The 21,494-nt window shown below is 40.2% G+C and overlaps 1 protein-coding gene across 1 annotated transcript; it reads left to right on the top strand.

The window, feature by feature from the left end:
- Positions 1-4,342: 4,342 nt before the first annotated feature.
- Positions 4,343-18,798, top strand: LOC104165812 (tyrosine-protein kinase RYK-like; the record flags this gene model as incomplete). The annotated part of the gene is made up of 7 exons (XM_009705560.1): positions 4,343-4,385; positions 7,781-7,902; positions 9,667-9,766; positions 10,896-11,030; positions 13,263-13,319; positions 14,678-14,822; positions 18,698-18,798. Coding segments are annotated over exons 1-7 (703 nt in total), but the record flags the coding sequence as incomplete, so codon positions are not given.
- Between the last annotated feature and the right edge of the window lie 2,696 nt (positions 18,799-21,494).

Raw genomic sequence — 21,494 nt, 5'->3', positions numbered from 1 at the left:
TACCGCTGAGCAGAGTTAGGTGAGCTTGCAAAGCAACCGTGCTATTTGCGGTGAGACATTGGTCTCTGGGGGGAGAGATTTTCTGTGGAGGTGAGAATGGAGATTTAATTCTGGAGCCTTGCCAATTAGCATGTGTTGTGTTAACAAGCTAATGCTAGAGCAATTCCACAAAGATTTTGCATGTTTCAGTATGCTTTGGTGATGTGTAAAGCTGCGATTTTATTTCTAGCCTGTTTTCCATGCACTCTCTGCTGTGGTGGTTTTCTTTTTTCAAGATCTGTGGATTATAAGATGCTTCTTTCTATCCAAGGATAGACTGAAATTTAGGAAAGTGGGTTGGAGAGCTCTTTGGTGAGACAGATGCATGTAGGCACTGAAGAACTTCATGTAGAGGTAGGAAGTTGCCCCCCCAAATGGGGGATTCTTTTGTTGTCTTTTTTTTTTTTTTTCCTAAGTGTCAGGTGGGTGATGAATGGAAGGACTATTCAACAATCAGGGAAGAAATGTTTCTGAGCAAAAGACAGAAAGTGTGTTAGTGAGTATCGATGGATTTGTGCCTGCTGATTTGTCTTTCAGGCTTGACACTGAACAACGTCTTTTGATGTCCTCTGGCACCTGTGTTATGAGAGCGAAAAGCTGTTTCTTCATCATTTCCATGTTACATAAGATTTAACTTTTTTTTTTTCCCCTGTGATATTTTTCATCAGTCATCTCTTCCAGAGACTCATGGCCTCTAAGACATTTAAAAGCACGTACTTCAGCCCAGATTCCTGACTAACAGCTATACCTGGCAGACTGTAGTGTGGTGGAAAACTTAAGTAAAAATGCAAGCAGAAGGCTGTAATCTGTTACTTATTTTATTAAAGGAAAGTTAACTTTCATTGTTGTATATACAGGGTATGTACAAATAGGATACAAGAAATTTTTTGTGTGTATGTGTATATATACACAGATGCTTAGTGTTACATTTCCAATAGTTTGCTATTTTCTAAATGAAATTGATCCATGCGGATCAGTTTGTATTTGATTTCCTCGTTTTTTTAACTCCCAGTTGTAGTTTCAACCTTGTGTAAGCTGATTGTTGAAGTGAACTAATGAAATATGTTCAAACTAAGAAGGCTTTCCCTGGGAAAGTGTTCTCTCTACCCTGGGGAAAAAAAAAAGTTTGAGTAGTCAAGAGCTGATTTTTTTTTTTTAAATTTTTCGGCCATGTTTCCTTGTGTTTAGGCTGTTGGTATGAAAATAGCAGAATTTTTCCAGTGCGCATTTGCAGAACCTGTTGCAAAAAAAAAAAAGAAGAGAGCTTAGAATTTAAAGTCAGTGTTTCAGATTTACGGTATGCTTCTCATGAAAGGAAAATGGAAGGGGGGGAAAAAATTATATCTTTTTTCAACAAGGTAGATTGTCCAGTGCTGGGAGAATCCTGTGTGTTTATGGGGTCAGTTGCACAGAGTTGGGAAGTGGATGGTGGTGAAGGGATGTTGAAGCTTGAGGTTCATACTCTTTCATGTGGATGTTGACCCTGGAGTGGAAGCTTCTGGTCTGGCCAGAGGGCTAACCCAGATGAGCTGCTCGGGAGTGGAGGCATCGTTCTCTGGAGCACGTAAACCTCTGAACAAATAGAATATTTATATAAAGATAATAACTTGTTTAACCGTGTAACTCTTCTCAATTAATTTATTTCAGTGGCTGTGAGTCAGGAGCAGGAGTGGCTTGCTGTGTGAGGACTGTGGTGCTTTGATGTTGCATTGCAGAGATTTCTCAGCTGCATATGAAGAAACTCTTTCAAATTACAGACTACTGTATTAAGGAAACGGGCACTAATTTCAGTCATTTCTCTACGCAGAGAGGAATCTACCAGAGGGTTGAGTAGGCAGCTGGGAGAGCCGATGATGTCAGCTGTCGTTACCAGACTGCTCTTAATGAAATACAACTTTTTGCAGTATGAGTATTAGCCCTAGTCTAATAGCAATCTCATCTAACTCTTACAGTGCAAATTCATTTTCTGTCTTGATTTTAGCCAAAATCTGCAGAATTATGCTATGATGATTTGAAGTAATTAAGTAATGAACTGTAACCCCAGGTAACAGACTCCTAAATACTGTCTTCATCTTTGAGAAGAATGCGTTATTACTAGTGCATGATGTAGGATAGATTTGCTTCATAAGAATAAAATCTAATTTTTCCCATGCTGATAGAGGCAAGTTTCTTTTGTATATTGTGCTTAAAAAGAAAAAAAAAGAGTTGAAGCTAGACTGCATTTGCACAAGCACATTTGAAAAGAAGTGTTTTGTTAGGCTGCTAGACTGACATGATTCAATTTTGTCACGAACACAAGGGCTGCTCAGCATCTTTTGCATTTGGGAATGAAAATTGGCCTCTCCCCTTCCTTTCTGAGCTTCTTCAGATGTTTTATTATGTTAAACAGTGCAAAGAATCACGGACTTTCTCTGTGGTGCTGCTTAAATTTATCTTTTTGTTTGTGTTCAACTTTAATTTATTCTGTCAAGTTTGCGCCCAAGGTTGGGAGGTACAAAGATGTGGAAGTTAATAATGAGATTTAGGGATTGCCTGGGTAAAAGGGTGGCGTTTTTGCCTTGAAAGCAAAGCAAAGCTTTGGTCTTACTGTTTTCACATGGGTTGGTGTAGGTTAGTCAAGTCCAAGTAATGAGAAACTAGATCCTTTGGTGGTGTGCATTGTCTGCCTGTGGACCTGTTTAAGGAGACTTGCTAAAGCAAAACAGCCGCTGATGTTTTAAAATGATTCATCACCAATATGCTGCTTAAACTAACGGAAGTGTTACTGAAAAGCTTTTCCTCCTCTGCTCTTCATGTAACGCAACAATTTTTTGGTATTTCCTTGTAAGGTTCTCCCCCCCCCCCCTTTCTTTGTTTTACTGCTTTGCATGGAAACTGATTATTGAAGAACTGCGTGTTTTCTCTAGCTGCTTGTAATGCATCTGTGTTTTTCTTTGAGCCACCTGTTTTCTCCTTTTATCATTCCATATATGACATAGAACATTACATACCAATCTGGGTTTGTTCCAGGATGCTGGTGTGTCTGCCCCATTTAAAGTGCAAGGTGATGAAAGCGTTCTGACATCTTGCAGAATTACATTTTCCCTCCCCCTTGCCAGTCAGTAGGTTTTAGTGTGGTAGCGTAGTAGTTTACATAGCATTCTTGAAATCTGGAAGAACTGGGAAGATGAACCTTGTTTCTGTCTTCTTTTCCTCAGCAACCTGCTGTGTAGGCTGATTATATCTTAAGCTGCTACTGTGTTTGAAAGACATTTACACATTTAAAAAAAAAAAAAAGTAAAAAAAAAAAATTGAGGACTGTGTGTTGACAGTGACTTGCTTAATTCGATACCATCTCTTGAAGCTACCTATGCCCAAAGCATGCTTTGGAAAAAAGCTTAAACTATCTGGATAAGGTAACAGTACTTTTTTTAGTATAAGCTCCATCTAAGTTAGTGCTGCTGCAGTCTTACCCTCCATATGGGGTGCTCCTGAGCATCCTCACTAATTCAGGGAGTTAAACTGACTGGGGAGTGTTCCCTCACTTTTTTTTTTCTTCCCACATAGCGCCAGCTTGACCCCTTGAACTTGGCTTGCTGAAGGTTTAAATGAGGAACATTGCAAGGCAGGTGTAAGTCTGCACGTCTGAAGAAAAAAAGGTGAAATGCAGAATTAAAGCAATTCCGAGTTAGACTTAAACTGTCATGGTAATGGAGCCTGAAGTGTTTTCTGCAGACTCCTTAACAGTTTTTAATGTCTACTCCAGAGAGTTAATAATAGCACTTAATCAGTCTGGAAATCTAGACAGTGAGGAGGCACGATTTTCATTGTGTGTAAAAAGGTATGTAGATAACAAGGAGCAAAGTATCTGATTGAATCGAGGTAGCTCACAGCCAATACTCGGTGAAAATAACTGAACCGATTTGACATTTCACCGGGGCTGATCATTGTCCTCTTGATCCGAACTTGTGGGAAGAGAAGCGTTGGATGTGACCCGCTCAGCACGTTTGCAGTAGTGTGTCTTCAGTTTGCAGTCCTCTGTCTTCAGCAACACAGGGTTGTTGGAGCCTGGCAGGCTGTGCCATGGTTTTTCTTGGTGAGAATTTAATCTGTGCAACCCATGTGGTGTTGAGAAAAGGATACCTTATCTTGGCTAAGATCTGCTAACTGTAGAAGTCTGGAGTCGACCTGCCATGGAGCTCTTGAGCACACACTGTGCTGCAGCATTGGTGGGGCAACTTCTGTGAGTATAGGGAAATTTTCTTGTCCTCTAAGCAGAAGACTCACAAATAGATAGAAGCCCAGGAATGTGGTGAGCGAGGCGATGGCAGCCTGCATCAAGAGCACTCAGATCATGCAACCGATCAGTGAGCTATGGCTCTGGCTTCTGCCACTGTTTTGCTTACCTATATGTACCTTCCCAGTGCCCTCCCTTACGGCTGGGACGTGGTGCAGCTCCTGGTATCACTGGTGATCAGCGCCTGGGCTCCTCCGTGTCGGGTAGAACACACCTTCTTACCTGGCTGCCCGCCCGGAGCACAGGCAAAGGGCTTTTTTGGACTGGCAGGTTCAACTGCAATTTTTTGTGTGTTTTGCTGGCCTGATTGAGATAAATTATATAGACAGGGTGCTTCAGGAATTCAGGATTGAGGTGAGGGAGGCAGCAAGGGGATGAAAAATTGGGGATGGGAGGATGTTCTGGAAGCAAAACTGGACTGTGGCGGATTAGAGGTAGGGAGATGGGAGCTTGCTTCTCTGGTGCGGACGCAGGTTCTGAGCTGTGTGTGGAAAATTGCGTTTTGTTTGTAGTTCACTGATGGGAAAAGATGTGCTACAGAGGATATGTTTTAATTGTTGATAAACTTAAGGAAAAAAACACCGTGCGGTATTGAAATGCTGCTGTCTCCCAGGTACGTATCTATCAGTTTCCAAGGTTTGAGAAAGCATTTATCCAAATTCATAGAAGACAAAAAATCTAGTGAGAAGCTGTTGGAAGATACTGCCTATTGGTTTAGGCAGTTTGTGATCCGCAAACACTAGAGGCACAGAGGATCTACTGGTAAAGTGTCACTGTTGTAATTACTTTGGTTTTATACTCTTCCCTAGGCATTTTCTGTAGACCCCTGATAGAAACAACAGGATACTAAGGCAATATTCTGCCTTTTTTATGAGTTAAGAGCTATAGTACAAAACCTCTTAAATTATTTTTATATGCCAGTCTTTTAGTTAGAACATAATTTTTTTGAAGCAATAAAACTTGACATTGATTCTCATGCTGCTCTTTCGTGATGCTGTTGAAATTCGTGTAATTAGCACCGACTGTTAGTGTGTAGCTTTTTATGGCAGTACAGGCATTAAAACAGTAGTGGTTCATATAATCAAATTACTCGGTGTTGTACCACTATTAAAACTTAAAGATTTGATTGATCTTCTATAGGGTAATTTGGTTTTGTACATCTTTAGATATTATTGCACATCAAGATATTTATGCTTGACAGCTTCAATTAGGATTGCCTTTTACGTCACTTTTATAAAGGCTGGTTTTTATAACATGCGATTTTATTCCTGTGTGCCTATTTGATTTCTATGATCAGTTTCTCTACAAAGTTTATATTAAGGATTATCACCTTGAAAATCTCATGGTGTTACAAGTTCTAAAATGTTGGTTTTGTGAACCTGGAATTGCTTGTGTGACCATTTATCAGCAAGAGAAGGTTTTCTTTATTCCAAAAGAGATTTATTGCTCCAGTTGCATTGTTTCACCTACTAATTCTTTTGTCCTCCTAATTTTTTTCTTTTTAATAACTTGTACTTCCAGAGTTTGATTTGAATTCTTTGTTTAGTAAGTTTATGCCTATAAAGCTGCTCATCTTCTTGATCAGATCTAATGGCAAGTGTCTGATAGTTGGGAGCTCTTCTCCACACTCCTTCCATGTTTTCTAAATCTGAGGTAGGCTTCATATATAAAGACGTACACATGTAAAAATTATGTGGGCAAGCTATTTTGGAAGTTTGCAGTTTTCTTTTATGTGTTTTTGAAGTCTTACTCTGTTTCAGGGTGCGTTTGTGCTTCCCACTTCTCCCTCTTTTACTGGTGGATGTGCGTTTACATTTGTCATTTATTATTGAGTGGAAATAGGGACAAGTTGGAGAAGAAAGGTTTAACTTTTTTTGTATATACTGTATCAGGCTGATTACGTTCAGCACTTAAGGCATCACCTGCATCTTTTTCTGTTCAAGATCTTGTTTGAGAGCATGTCTCCCTGGGATTATTCCATTCTGTTGATTCCTTTCATGCATCTAATCTTCTAGGGTTCTCCCCCTCACCACCCCCCAGTATCTGTGATTAAATACTCTTGGGTCTTGGTTAAGTTTCAGGACGCTAATGAGTCTGCAGGGAATAAAAGTGGTTAACAGCAACAAGAATGAAGAGGAATGTCTTGGCTGCATTTCTGTATCTTGTGCAAACAAGGTGGATTAAATCAAGTTCTGGAATAAGAGAACAATTATCACTGTGCACTGATCTGTGCTCAGTTTTTGCGCTAAACAGGGGGAATTACTTCTCTCAAGCTAATTCTCCCTTTCTTGAAATGCAGCTTGTCTGCACAGTTTGATAGTTATCTCTGGGGGTTTTTTGTGTTTTTGGTTTTGTTTTTTTTTTTTTTCCTGTCTTAAAAAAGCTCAACTTTTCATGATTCCCTAGATTCTTGGAATAACTTCAGGATGCCTTAAATGCTGTCATCTTGGAGTCGCAGCCTCTTCGGTTTTCTTGACTTTCTAACCGTGATGGAAATGGAGGAAAATGGAGGAAAAGCTGTATGAGACAAGAGAAAGTGGTGCTAATTACAAATACAGGATGGTTTTGTCCTGAGGCTGTGGAGCTAGGATTAATTTCATAGCTGCAGGGAGGAGGGTGAACTTGTAGTGCTTACTTTACCAGTGGTTGTTAATGACACCCAGGGCAGGCTGTAGGGTCCTATTCTGTACTCAGTGTGACCTTGGAATGTGTGCTGGAAAAGATAATGGCAGCTTCAGTATTTTGGATATCAGAGTATGCGTCTTATTTAGGAAAATGCACCTTAATGCTCTGTAATAAATAGTATTGTGGGTCTTTCAATTCTCTAGGTTTATTAAAATGTTCAGAAAGGAAAGGGTAGACATGAACTATTTGTGTTACTTGGTGTACAGATGTCATTCCCCCTCTCACTATGTGCTTTGTGTTATGATCTAATTACCTTGAAGTTAGTTCCGTAGGGCTTATGTGTCTCATGCTCAAGAAATGAGCTATTCCAGGAAGAATTACCTGCAATTAATAAGGTGATAATGCAGAGCGTTTTGTTTTGCGTGTACACAGTTGTAAATAAGAGCAAAACTGGACCCGTGATTCCCAGAAGCAGGCAGGGGTACATTCAGGAGAGTCTGTAATGAGTCTTTTAAAGGATTGTACGAAAAGTCGTGTTTCCTTCCGTTACTTTCCAACTTTTACCTGTTTATTAGGCTGTGGCATCTCTGAAATTGTTACTTTGAAGGAATTCGAAGCACTCTTGTTAATGCTGATGTGCATGAGCATTGATCTCCAAACCAACAACTGAATTTACAGACTTGAAGTATTTGCTGAAAACGTTAAAATACAAGTGGAGCTCGTGGTACTGAGAGTTGTTTGTACCCGTGTGTTACTGTTGGTCCTGTTCTTCCCCGTCTTAGTCTTCTTTTTTTTTTTTTTTTTTCTTTTTTCCCCCCCCTCCCCACCTTCCCATTACAGGTCTTGATGCAGAGTTGTCTTACGTGAGGAATGATGTCATTAATCACTATGCATTGTCCTTCAATCTCTTAATACCCAGGGAGACCAACAATCTTCACTTCAGCTGGCATGCTAAATCCAAGGTAAGCGGACATAACTTCTATGTTTGAGTACTTGATACATGATCGGTACTGCTTAGTGAATACCCACTATTATAACTTAATGGCTTTTTTCTTTGCAAAAATTAGCATATGCTAGGTGCAAAGGAATTGTCTATATGATTGCAGGCAGTAAGTTAAGATGATATGTATCCAGACTGTTCCTTTCTCATTTTAGAAGAGTTAAGCACTTCTTTTGAAGTATTTTACACTTCTCATGTCTGGGAAGCTACATGTATGTATACAAGCTCCTGGCTGTGTAATCTCTCCTGGTGGTACATGGAGCACACAGAAGAGGCAGCCATGAACTGAAACCTCTGGAAATCAATGTAGAGCAATTGTATTTTAGAGATTTCTAGAAGCATATGTTTGGCGACAAGAACCACCTATAAAAGTAGCGTCTAGTATGTTATTACCGAGCCCTGATTAAATGGAAAGAGATTTTTATTTCACTTAATCACCGTGGCTGGAGCATGCAGCAACAGCTGTCATAAAGGTTGCGTATGCTCTTACAATTTGAGGGATTTCCAGTTACTTAACAATTTATTTTTGTATATGAAATGATCTGTTTAGGCTCTGCCAGATGTTCATTCTTTCTTTTTTTAAACTTGAGTGATAGTTATTCTTCTGTCCTTAAGTAGGAAAGACTGCAGTAGGAACAGTAATATTTAACAACTCCACCAATGTGATTTCTGAAGATTGTTTCTGCCAGCGTTCTTCCCTTTGAGGTGTAACTTCTTATGAGATGTGAATTTTGGCCTCCAACAGTATTGGGTAGAGTGCAAACCAACCCTTCTGCTTGATATCATATTCCACCTTCACAGGTGGTTCAGTCACTTGCCATTTGAGTAGGACCTTTGAAGGAGTTTCCTTGTTACAACTTTAGCCATGAGCTACCTGCATAATTGTCCTTGCCCTGAGTTTCCTTGGGCCTGTCTGGGAATTTTGAATAGGAATTTTTGAGCTTGTGTAGCCCTGCTTCCATTACTGTGATTGCACCACTCAGCATTTTCTGTGCTAACTTTGTAGGATGACTGTAGTGCAGTTTATAGGAGCTCAGAAACTGGGTTGGGTTTCTACCTTTGGCATCTTGACTGAAGAATAAATACATAGCATAAATGCATCCTATTATGTTTTAGAAAGGGGATAAAAAGAAACTAATGGGGCAAACCAGGTCAAACCAAATTGATTCAGCTGAGTGTGGAGGGATAGGATGAATTTCCAACAGGAGCTTATGACTTAGTTACAATAGCTCCTGCACTTTTTTTGAATGAATATGTGCAGAATCGGCTTCTTAAGTGGAAACAAAATCTTGACTATAGTTGAATAAAGCGTTTGTAAGCAATTTTGACTGTGTAGTTTATAAAACAGACTAGAGGAGGGAGAAGTTTTTTGAGTTCCTGTGGTTTTAACAAAATGGCTTTTGAACGAGTAAGTTTAAAAGTATTGGCAAGTGAAGTTTGTGGTGTTTTGTTTTTTTTTTAATTTCACTTCAAAATCTGCCCCAAATTTTCAAGAATGATTTCCAGAGTGGCTTCTGTTTTGGCTTTCTTAATTTGAACTGTCACAAAAGTCTGTTTAGACTTCATATAAGAAACATGGAATTTGGGCACGTAAAATCACCAGCATTCTTTGAAAATATGATACATTTTTTTAATTTCCAGAAGGATTATGAAAAGGTATGTAGCATTTCTTTTTATTACTGTAGAGATTTATTACATGTTCTCCATCTCCCAACTATTGTTACAGGTTGAGTATAAACTGGGATTTCAGGTAGATAATCCCATGGCTATGGCTCTGCCCCAGGTCAACATTTCTCTACAAGGAGAAGTTCCTCGCACCCTTTCAGGTAAACTCCCCACCCCTCGAAAGTGCACAGCTAGTGCTGGTACTAATAATGCTTTCTGGTGGTACTTTTTCTAAAATGTGTGGTGTGTTGCTTAAGATTGTCATTTTTCTCTAGTAAACATAATATGTTTACAGACCTTCTGTAACAGTTGCGACATTGCTAAAAAAGGGTATTATAGATTGAGACTATTAGTTTGAGAGTAATATTTTTATTGCCCTTCGTTAGTGGAGGATGGAGATTTTCCTGGAAAGGAAACATGACTTTTCAAAAATGATTGTGTACACAGGCAAGGTTCCTGTTCTCTTTCAACAATAATAACTAACAATTGCATGGGTTTTAAAATCGACACCTTTTAATTTCTCTAGCCTATAGAGATGACATTTCAAGGTGTGTGGGAGTTGTTAATACATTAAAGTGTTCATGGTAAGTTTAAAACAGAAAACTCTTTTGAATATATACTAGCTCCTCCATAGAATTTATACTAGAAACAATGGCATTTATTTCAGGAAGTGTGTGAATGATGATCATTCATGCTTGTTCAAGTATGGTTCCTCACCATCTTGTGCTCTGTTAGATACTCAAGGGGCAATAAAATATATATTGATGTTTTGGTTGTGTACTGCGTTTTTGTTAAAGCAGACTCTGGGGAATTAGGCTTGTTGTGTCTGCTCTGTTGGCATAAATAATACTGGTATATAAGCTAGAAAGTAAATAATGTCATATTAGTTCAAGCTTTGATTCCAGTCAGAGTTGCAGAGACCGAAATATTTAAACTTAATGGTTGTGAAAAAAGCTAGCCTTCATAGCATTTTAGAAAGCAACGAGTGACAGCACTTTAACTCCAAAGCTAATGGATGGCTAATGGTCATTTATCCACAAATACAGTTCTGGTAATCTGTAAATTTTTAATATAATTCACACAATTTAATACCTGTGCTCTTTAATGCTTTAATAGTTGTCTGAAATTACAAGGCCTGAAGACTAGAATACCATTTCTTAAATAGCACGTTCTTTAAAAATGTACATTATAAACATCATTTAAAACGACCTTTATTTAGTTGTTCTTTCACCACAATGTCTGAGAAGCGTGCAAACTTAATTGTAATGCCTGTTTGTTTTCTGTTTGCAGTGTTTCGTGTCGAACTCTCCTGCACTGGCAGACTCGATTCTGATGTCACAATACTAATGCAGCTCAACTTGACAATAAATTCGTCAAAAAACATCACAGTTTTAAATTTCAAACGAAGGAAAGTGTGCTACAAAAGTAAGACATTAAGTTTCAAATATTAAAAAGCTTTTAGTGTTCAAGTATGATAGGAAAAAGGAGTGGGGAGGTATGTGATCCAGGACATGAGTAACGGTTCCTGAGAGTGAATGTTGGAGAGGATAGGAGGAAACCAGGTAAAATTTTGCCTTTCAGAGACGAATGGGGACTTTTGGTAAAAGCAGAAGCTGATGGATGAACAAATTCCCGAAGTGTTCTGCTGCATTGACTGACCTTTTTTACATATATAGCAAAAAACCATTTTCTCTGTTGTGCTTGGAAGGGAGAAACTGGTTTCCTTGAAACTGCAGCACTCTGAGTATTCAAAATGTTCTAAGAATTACTAACAAAATCTACTTAGTTTACAAATTGTGCTAGACTTAAAATTGGCTATTTAGTGAATGTAAGCAGGTCTTGGAGTACAAAATGATCTTGGTAGATAATGCAGACTTTAGAAATCCTGGATCGACTCTTCTGCGTTCTGACTTGGAAATCTGCAAGGACAATTTGTTCTTGGAGTGTTACTATCTCCTGTTGCTGCTTCCTAGGAGTATTTTCATAGGCATCAGAAGCAGATTACATTGGAGAATCCCAAGTACCCTCCTTGAAAATGGCTGTGGTGTCCTGTTCTCAGGCCACGTTTGAAGATGACCGCCTTTCTATTTACATGCTCCTCCTGGCTCTGTTCAGTTTACTTGGAGCTTTTGAGGACAGTAGTTGGCTCTTCAGGGGGGAGGTGGTGACTTCTCTTGAGTATGAATGTCTAAGGATGAACTTCTGGAAGGTGTGGGTGAAAGAGCTAGTGTAGCTTTTTAGCACATGATGTTGTCTTCTTTACGTTGATGTTACACTTTGAATTAAGAATGATCTTTTTGGATCTCCCTTTCTAGTGAAAATGGAAGTCTGGCTGATAACACTGACGCTTTTACCTTTATTTCATGTTTTCCTAGCTACTTTTTCAAAAGTTCTAAGTGAGGGAAGTCAGCACTGCTTGTGCATTCATAGCGTATTGAGCTGCTGAATGTGCAGAGCAGGTTTCCATAGGCACCACACAGTTATCTGGGTGCGTGAGGTAATCACTTCTGCATAATTTAGGAAGTGGCTGTCTTACAAATACCATGTTTCTGCAGGTTCATGAAAATGTTGGTGACTTTTTTTGATGTGTGTTGATTGGTATAGAACATCCGGGGATTTCTGATTTGATTTAGTACAAAAGTTAAAAACATGCAGGAACTTGCAAGCAGTTTTGCTCAAGGCATTCCTAGTAGTTCCTTCTAAAGTTTAAAAAAGGAGAGGCAAAAAAAAAAAAAGACTCTTAGATTTTTCGCTCCCCCGGATTACGTTTTCTCAAGTTTATCAGGCTGAAATGGCTTACCAAGGAGTCGGAAGGGGTTGTGCTGGGGAGTGGGAAGGGGGATTCGCAAGTGGTACTGCACCTTTACAGCCACAGAAATCCATTACGCTGCCTCAACTGCCTGTGAATCCTCAGTGAGGTTCATCTGAAATGATCTTCACAGCCTGCGCGCCCTTGCTTTGCACTGCTCCTCTTAGTGACCAGACTCACAGTAAGCTTAATGAAGATTTGTTCCCTTTTCTAAAGGACTATTTTCACACATGAACCTGAGTAGTGTCCTTGTGTCTTTTGTTCCATGAGTGTTTAAATAGGCATTACCTTTTTCATCCTTCAGTTTTAAAACTCATGACTAACATCAGCTGAGAAGGCACAGTGCCCATGGCTGCATCTCTCGCTTCTTCCTAGGATGAGTAGCATTAGACTGTAACCAGAATTTCTTCCAAAAGGTCACGGTAGTATTGATTGAACATTCTAGAAAATATCTTCTATCCTGTAGTAACTGATTCTGTGAGATCTTTGTTGTTTAGTGACTTAGCATAAGCTCACATACTCTGCACCTCCTCTTTCTACTGTCTGCTGCTTTGGAGTTTGGTGGACAAGCCGGAGGGTTTTTTGAGGTGGGTAGATTCAGTGAGTTCAAGCATGGTCTCAACTCAACGTGTATCAGTGGTGAAATGTATCTGTGTCTTAAGGGTGATTTTTATTATACAGTGGTTAGGTATTTAAAATTGAAATCTAGAGATAACTATAGTCCTTAAGTCAGCTCACCTGTTTGGAAAAGCAGATTTGTTTTTCCATAAATGAGGCAATTGACTTGCTGTGAAAGGCTACAGTAATAAATGTATGCCAAACCTAATGGTTTTCTCTCATCTGTTTAGAGCTTGAACCAGAAGTAAAATCTCCAGCATCTGATAAAAACAGCAGCAAGGCTATCTGTAAGTAATTCTGAGTGTACAGCTTATTTCGGGTGTAATAAAATAAAAACTTGTGATGTTCTTTCTGTTTCCACAGCTTTCCCTATGAAAACGCTCCCCAGGTAGTCTGTACTATACCCAGTATTTTAGCAGCGGTTTTTTGTAATTTTTTTAAACTGGGAATGTATACTAGTGAAGACGAAAAAAACCCTATTCCAGGTCTCCTCACAACTTTTTTTTAAATCACATCTTAGGGGCTCTGGTTTCTGTACATGACTGGTCTATTTTCTTGATATTTAGGACTTGTCTAGTTTGCTATTTTAACTTGTCAGTATTCAATGAATAGAATGATGTAGTGACTTCTGCTCACTCCTCTTCTAACTGGAAATATCAACTGACGGTGCTCAACCTCTGTAGTATCCAAAATGTAAACATGTTTGCCAAAATGCTTTTGGAAAGCAATGGAGAGCATCGCTCGTTTTTCTCTTTACCGCCTGCTGCAATTGTTTTCCACGATGTGGGATTTAAAATTGGCAATAGCTAGGGCTACTGCCTCTTCCCGTCTCTGCCCGCGTTGCTGCTTAACACCAGCTGAAAGCCAGCGCAGCAGCCAGTGCTCTGCTACCAAGGTGCAACTGCAGAATTTTGCCATAAAACTCACTGCAGTTGAGATTCTTTTGAGAAAGAGGATTAATTACCCTGTTAACAGTGCTGCATTAAGATTTAGGTCAGGGGGGCCGTCAGCCATCATACCCTAAAATCAGGAGGAGAAGCTGAAGTTGTGTGCTCTGGTACATTCAGTCAGTGAGTAAGCACCACTATCACACTACACCTAGGTATTAGTCTCATTTTATTTACTGTATTGATGTGTGTGTCCTGGTGTGCAGGTGACCCCTGCTCTTCCAGCCCCAACTAGTAAGTCTATGCCATGTGCTGCCTTGGGGCTCAGCTTAGCCGCAGGCTGAGTTTGTCCATGCTCTTACTGTGTTTGCAGCATGGAGTTGTGCGAGGTAGAACCAGCAGGACCAACAGGACCATTTTAGGAGGTTCCTGGCTAGCTTTTATCCTTCAGTAGGAACCCTCCTTTTGTCCTAATAAATAGATGTAAGCATCGAGTGACTTGCTGGGCCCTGCCCTGCTTTACTGCAGCAGGAACTGTGGTGCCCATTCTTCTGGGGATCACCATGGTCTGCCTCTGCAAGTCTGGGGACAGCAGCCCTGCATTCCTGACAAGTCAGCCTGCTGGAATTGTAACAAAATGATGTTTGTTTGGGTTTTGTGGGGTTTTTTTTCTTATTTTTGGGTTTGTGGTGTGTTGTTTTTTGTTTTGGTTTTTTTTTTTGAGAGAGGTCCAGTAACTTTTCACCTTTCTATTTCAGTTGATCCCGTAAATGCAGCTCCCACTACTTCTACCCGTGTGTTTTATATCAGTGTAGGCGTGTGCTGTGCTGTTATATTCCTGGTGGCGATAATATTAGCTGTCTTGCATCTCCACAGCATGAAAAGGATAGAGTTGGATGACAGGTATGTATTCAAGCTTTTCGAGTGCGTTTTTGGGACACATTTAGAAATTTTTGGGAGTTCTGGTCTCAAAATGAGCGCTTTGTAGTAGCTTGCAATTTCTGCTCTCAATGTCAAGCTGTAGCAATTACTACCTGTGTAGACTTGTGGTAAGTGCTATGCTGCAGAAAGGCAGCCGTTGCATGTGCTCTGCTGTTTATGGGGTGGGAGGGTTGTGGCTGTTGGGTTTTTGCCAGAATAGTTGTGTGGAGGACATACAGTGAGGAAATTTGGACAGAATCAGATCTACAGGCATTGTCAGGATTGAAGGAAAATTTGATAGATACCTGGGCACACTGAAAATATTTGTTTTTTACTGACTTCTACAAGAGATTGAATTTCAGTTTTCTCTATTTTGATTGATTTACCAGTATTCATGTTGGCCTTAGGGTAAAGTCTGGGGATTACAACTGCTTGGTTATAAAGTTGAAAATGTGGCGTTCTCCCACATGTATTTTCAATCCAGAAAAAACAAATTAGCACACGCCTGCGAAAAGGGACTTTTAACATGAACCCAAGGGCAATACAGTCAGCTGAGTGGGGATTAAACACCGAGGCGGAAGGGAGGCTGAAAAAGCAGGTGGACTGAGGCTCTGCTGAGGCTGTGTGAACAAGCTGCATCAGATGCAACTGTTCAGAAGCAGACAGGTTTGAAACGGAATACTTTGGAAAACGGTTGGGCCTGTGGGTGGTCACCCCTTTTGAAAGGATCTCTTGAACTGTTTCTATTCCTGCCTGCAGCCTCTAAGAGTAGCTCTATCTTTTCATCTTCCTCTCTATCCATTCATACGTTTCTTTCTGGTTTTCTTTCTGCCATTTACTCCAGCGGTGTCCCAGACCATTTGGTTTTGGGGGGGTGCGTCAGTGTAGTAGGTGGTAATGGTTTCTCAAGGCCTGATTATCCAACCAAATGACTTGTCAGCTTTCCTCAATTCATTTGTGCCTAACTGTCTACTGAGGGTTTTTAATCAATAGAAGGTGCTAAATGATGTGCAGCTTGCTTTAATTCAGAAAGAAAAAGCATTACATTTATAGAGTGTGTGAGTAGTGTCATCTTATGAGTTTTTGAGAGACTTAGCCTAGCAGTGTGATCAAATGTCCTTTCATCCACTCCATTGTACTGGATTTCTGTGGAGATACAAGCTAAAAATTCATCTAATGTTAATGTTTGCAGGTGTTAAAGAATTTACTCTAAATCAGTATATGGCCTTCTGAGAATATCTGTGAAGTTTATGTAGATAGTGGGATTTAGTTCTTCACAGAGCCATGTGATGACTTAGGTTTTTCAGCCCAAAGGTGCCTGACCTGATAAAACCTTGGATGGGCTTCCTGGTTACCCAGCTCTTATGAGCTGTGGTCAACTAGTATCGTAGCAAAGGTGTAACAGGCAAAATGTGCCTGAAAATCAGGATCTGTGGAGTTTTGTTTTCGGAACGGGCAGCGTGCGCAGGAGCCTGCAGAGAGACAGCGAGGTGATGTTTCAGTGAGAAACTGGTTCAGCGTTATAATTTAGCCTCAGTGTTACGTGCTAGCATTACATATCATCAGTGGCTGCTTGATGTAGCAAGCTACTCAAGGAACTCGTGAGAGAAGAAAGAACTTTTGATTTGGTTTTGAATAACAAGCTCAAAATGTTGCTGCAAAGGGGTTCTGAATCGAAGATGATAACGTCATTAGGGTTAACGACCTCCCAGGAGCAACAGAGGCTGAAAAACCTGCTGCTGTTGCTCTTAATTTCAAAAACCAGAACTAAATAAAAATGAGGAAGGTTGTTAAATAGAAGCTAAAGCCAGGCAGCTGAGTTTACAGGCTGCACGTGGACTATTTAAGAACATTGTATTGGAAGTTCAGAGCAAATGCTTGCATACCTCCTATCAAAGGCACTTGAAAAAGTGCCAAAGAAAGTTGGCATGGCTTAACAGCAGGATAATGGAGGTTATTAAAAGCAAGAAGGCATCAGTCAAAAAGCTGACGTAGAATGCAAGCGAGAAAACCAAGAAAGCTTGTAAACACGAGCAAGTTAAACCTAAAGAACAGAATGAACCCAACCAAAAAGGTAGTTTTTCAAACTTGCAGCAGGCATAAAAAGAATAATTCCTTTTTCAAACTTGCCTGCAGCAGGAAGCCAGCCAAAGAAATCTTTAGGGCTGGGAGGTGATCAAGTTACAAAAGGAGTTTCCAGCCATAGCAGGAAAATGAAATACAAGTTCTACATCGGTGTTTAATGTGGTGACCATGCCAGGACACTTCTTTCTGGGCAACTTGCTGGAGAGTGGATCATATTGAAGCAACTTATAGACGCAATAGTGCAAACAGTTAAAATAAGCAGTAATAAGTTGCCAGCACCAGAGAATATTCATTCAAAAACTCTAAAGAAAGTTAAAGTGGAGTAGCTAGACCACCGACTGTGGCTTTTAACCTCATGCTAAAAACTGTGGTGGAACCCTACACCGGGAAGACAGTGAATGTGGGACTAACTTTAAAAACGGTTTCCAGAGAGAGATTGAGGTCAGCTCTAAATCAGTAAGCCTGATGTTTGTATTGTGAGAATTAGTAGATTCTGTTTTAAAGAAAAAATTCAGCAGGTGCATCTGTGATTATGCTATAATGGGGAAGAGTTGAGTTGGCTTCCTTTTTTTTTAAAGGAAGTCTTGTTTCAAAGCTAACAGTGGTTCTTGAGGGCATCACCAAGCCTGTCTAAAAATCCTGCAAGGATAGTTAACGCTGCTTGGTCAGTGCTGAATAGCAGCCCAAGAAGCAAATGCAGTGTTGATTATTTGGCAAGGCAGAAGGTTATACCCAAAACCTGTCTCTTCTTTGTTCTCCTGATACAGTCAGCAGATGTGGAGAAGCTTTTAAGTTTCAGAAAAGGGGGGATGTTTGTGTTGTTCGTGAGGGAGATTAAAAAAACTTCTGGCCCTGCCATCTGAGCTAGTAACAGGTACTGCCTTTGCCTGCAACCTTTCTTACCTGTTCTTAGGGCACGACAGCTACAACAACTCTTTTTGTAGGACTTTGTGAGGCTAAGACAGAAAACATCCTGCTACTCTTTAAGCTGTGATTTGCATGTCTCTTGAATATGACATACAGCTATGGTTATTCTACCCAAAGAAAATATCTCAAAAGCACATTGTAGGTGGCCCTGGATGGGACGACAAGTATCCTTAGAGAGAAGAATGACCAAGTAGGCTAGGGCAGTTTCATCTGCAAAAGAGAGCTGAGACAAGTAGAGTGGTATAGAGCAAACAGCCGTTTGCAACGATGAACTAGGGAGTATCTTTTCAATACTTGCTCCAGCACAGGGACTAAAGGACAGCAAATAGAGCTAGCAACTGATATGCCCAGGGCAAGCGAGAGGAGATCACGCTGGCTGAAAAAGCTCGTTAAGCTTTGCAGGGCATTATAGGTGCCTCTCCGTTTGGCTCAGGCTACTGTTTCCCAATTTTCATAGTCGTTGATTCTCAGTGGGATGCTGTTACCGTGAAACAAATGCATACACGTCTTTTCTGGAATATAATAGTTTTGTTGTTTCTGGTATGAGAGGGTTTTTCTTGCAATAAATGTTTTGTCACCTTGTTTTTTTAAAAGTGGGGGAAAAGTACTGGAAAATAGAGCAGATTCTGCAAAACAAATGGGAGGAAGTTGTTCACACTCAAAGAACAGAAGTGCTAAGATTTTTCAGTTACCTGAAATACATTTTAATGTGTGTGAGACTTTAAAAATGCCATTCTTTCAAAGTCAAGCCTGGCAAATCTTCTGGTTTTAACGTTGATAAATTAATTCTGACTTTATTACAGTGGCAAGCAGTCATGTTCATCTCCATTTTTGTTTTAAAACAGCATTAGTGACAGCAGTAGCTCACAAGGTTTATCCCAACCTTCCACACAGACGACACAGTACTTGCGAGCTGACACACCAAACAATGCAACGCCAGTAACCAGTAAGTGTTAATCTAATTACAGACCCTCTTGGACACAGCTGGAGGATTCGGTGATAGGGGTCACACCGATTTAGTATCAAGTAGAAGAGAAGAGCATGAATGGCTCTGTCAGTTTGCCTCTGGAGTTCCCGTAGTGTGTGGTTTTATCCAACCATGCCATAGTCAAGATTGAGGCCTCCTTAAGTACTGAGGCCTGGGAGTCATCGTATGAGCATGATACTGTGTTTTCTCCGATGGGATGGTTCTCCTTGCACATAGATCAGTCAGCCAGAAAGGCTTCACCAGTATCTGTAAAGCATATGTTTTCTTAACACTGGAAAGAAGCTGCCTTACGCAGTCCAAGCAGAGGGTGGTATAGACTTGGAAGAGATAACAGCAAGTGGAAGTCTCTGCCTCGCCCTAGGATCAGTTCCTGAGGGGAGACTGAAGCAAGTGATGTCATCACCATGTGTTACTGATGGTTATGTTACTTTCTTCTCGTTGCTGCAACCTGCAATGGAAATGAATGGGGGGAAAAAACTTTACAAGGGTGCTAACATTCATGATCTCTTTTTGTTTACAGCTTTGCTTGAAAAGAATGTGAAATAATTAAAAAGGGCAGTGAATTAAAAGGAAGGGTGGTAGTGGTTTATATACTCTGTGATAGACTGATCTGGAAACTGATGCTAGCTATGTTCTGTGTTAGTTCTGTAATTACTGAAGGTATTTATTATCTGCAGAATGTTTACTCCTCCGATTATTGTCTGTCTTTTCTAACGGAGGGATATCCCATATAGTGTCACTCCAGGGAAGGGACTGTTTAGACTGTGTAAGGACACACTTGGTGTGCAGTTCTTTGGCAGTTCAGTCTCAGGGAACTGATCATGAGCCTTTCCCTCGTGCTGACACTTACGCTGAGACACGACTCAGGGTGCTGAGCCAGCCAAAACCTGACTTCTTTTGTAGAGTGATGGGTTTTTGGTTGACTCAGGCCTCTGAACCGGCTTGTAGCCTAGCTGTATGAGCACCGAGATTGGTGCTTAGAGGGTACACGGGTCTACATGGCTGAGCATTGGAAGAAGGCAGGACTTAGCCCAGACTGAGCTGGCTTAAGCTGCTGCTGGAGAGCCTGCTTTAAATGATCTAAAGTGAGGTAAGAGTTTGTATTACCAAGTGAGAAAAATGGGGGAGCCCAGCCAGAGGAACAAACTATCTCTCTGTTAAACTCAAATTGCTCTTTTTCTCAATAGAGTGGGAACTGCCAAGCTGAAATAGTACCCTGGCACTCCTGACCTTTTCAGAAAGTGTAAATTAAATGGCTCCTATTTTCTTCTCCTGCCACGAGTGATTTTCTCTTCCATAATGCTCAATAGAATCATAGAATCATTTCGGTTGGAAAAGACCTTTAAGATCATTGAGTTTTGTATTAATTACCTGAAGAGACTTTGTTCGGCAGTTCAATGAGTAGAAACGTCAATGTAGATCTGTTGTTTAGAGCTAGCTAAATGTAATGATTAATGACTTTTTTAAAAAGCAACCAATAAGACCCAAAGGTCTCTCCTGTTGTCTTCTGATTGCATTTAGTAGTGATACTGACCATCCCAATTCATGAGGGAGCACTCCAGGAATGTAATTTTTTACTGTTGAGCCCTATTGTGCTTTCCTGTTTCCTCCCCGCATGTGGAAGCAGGTGTTTACCTAAGATTGAACTGCAACTTTGGGAAAGTTTTTTGGCTTTCTTCTAAATTGTACTATATCTTCCTAACGGGGGAAAAAAAAAATAAATCTTTTTTTCTCATCTGAGTTCATCTTTCCCTTGCAAAGAGCTGCCTTTAAAATTTATTTAGAAGCAGCATTAATTTAAAAATAAATAAAGGAATACATATATAAAAAAATTCCTTTCCACAGAGTTTGGAAGAGACCTTAGCATGCAACTAATTCTTGAGCTGGTTTTTGCTCTTGCCACCCAGAGACCCTCCCCAGTCTTTTTATTTTCCATCTCTTATCCCAGATCATATTGTGCTGTTGATATTCTGTCAACCTCAGGTTTTTAGGTTGGCCGTGTAAGTGACACCATTTGGTTAATTTGAATATGACCCCTGGAAGCTCATTACTGAGCTGCTGGCAAAAGGGGAGAGGACCAAGCCCATAGCAATGGGCTCGTCACCTTGACGAGCATGGTAGCCACTATGCCTAAGTGGTACCTGTTTGCTGTGTTCAGTCCTTGTTGTTTCAGAATGTCTCTTACCAGTTCTGGGACATGCCTGGTAGCACAGGAAAAGATGAAAACAAATAGAAGAAGAAAAAAGGCTGGATGCATGAAATAAACAGGAAAGAACGTTCTTAGTCCTTCCACAGTCCTGTTAACTTTGTTTTCAGTAACATTTAAATTTAAAAAAAAAATCATCAAAGTAATTCTTGATTTCTCTAATGATTCATAAACTTGTACAAAAATATTAAGGCCTTTCTGACTGTATTAGTGTATCTAGATGTCTAGAAGTGCCAGAAGAGGGCACTGGTAGTTTTAGTTACGTCCTGCTGGGATAAGGCATCTTCCTCACTCCCAGCAAGTCTTCTGACAGTCTCCGACCATGGTCTTTATTTCCTTAGAATCATAGAATTGTTTAGGTTGGAAAAGAACTTTGAGATCATTGAGTCCAACCATTAAGCTAACACTGCCCAGTCCATTACTAAGCCATGTCCCTAAGCACCACATC

Source organism: Cariama cristata, unplaced genomic scaffold, assembly GCF_000690535.1.
Source record: "Cariama cristata isolate BGI_N322 unplaced genomic scaffold, ASM69053v1 scaffold5698, whole genome shotgun sequence".
Lineage (NCBI taxonomy): Eukaryota > Metazoa > Chordata > Aves > Cariamiformes > Cariamidae > Cariama > Cariama cristata.
Note: the sequence above shows the minus strand (reverse complement) of the source record. Positions and strands in the feature narration are given on the sequence as shown.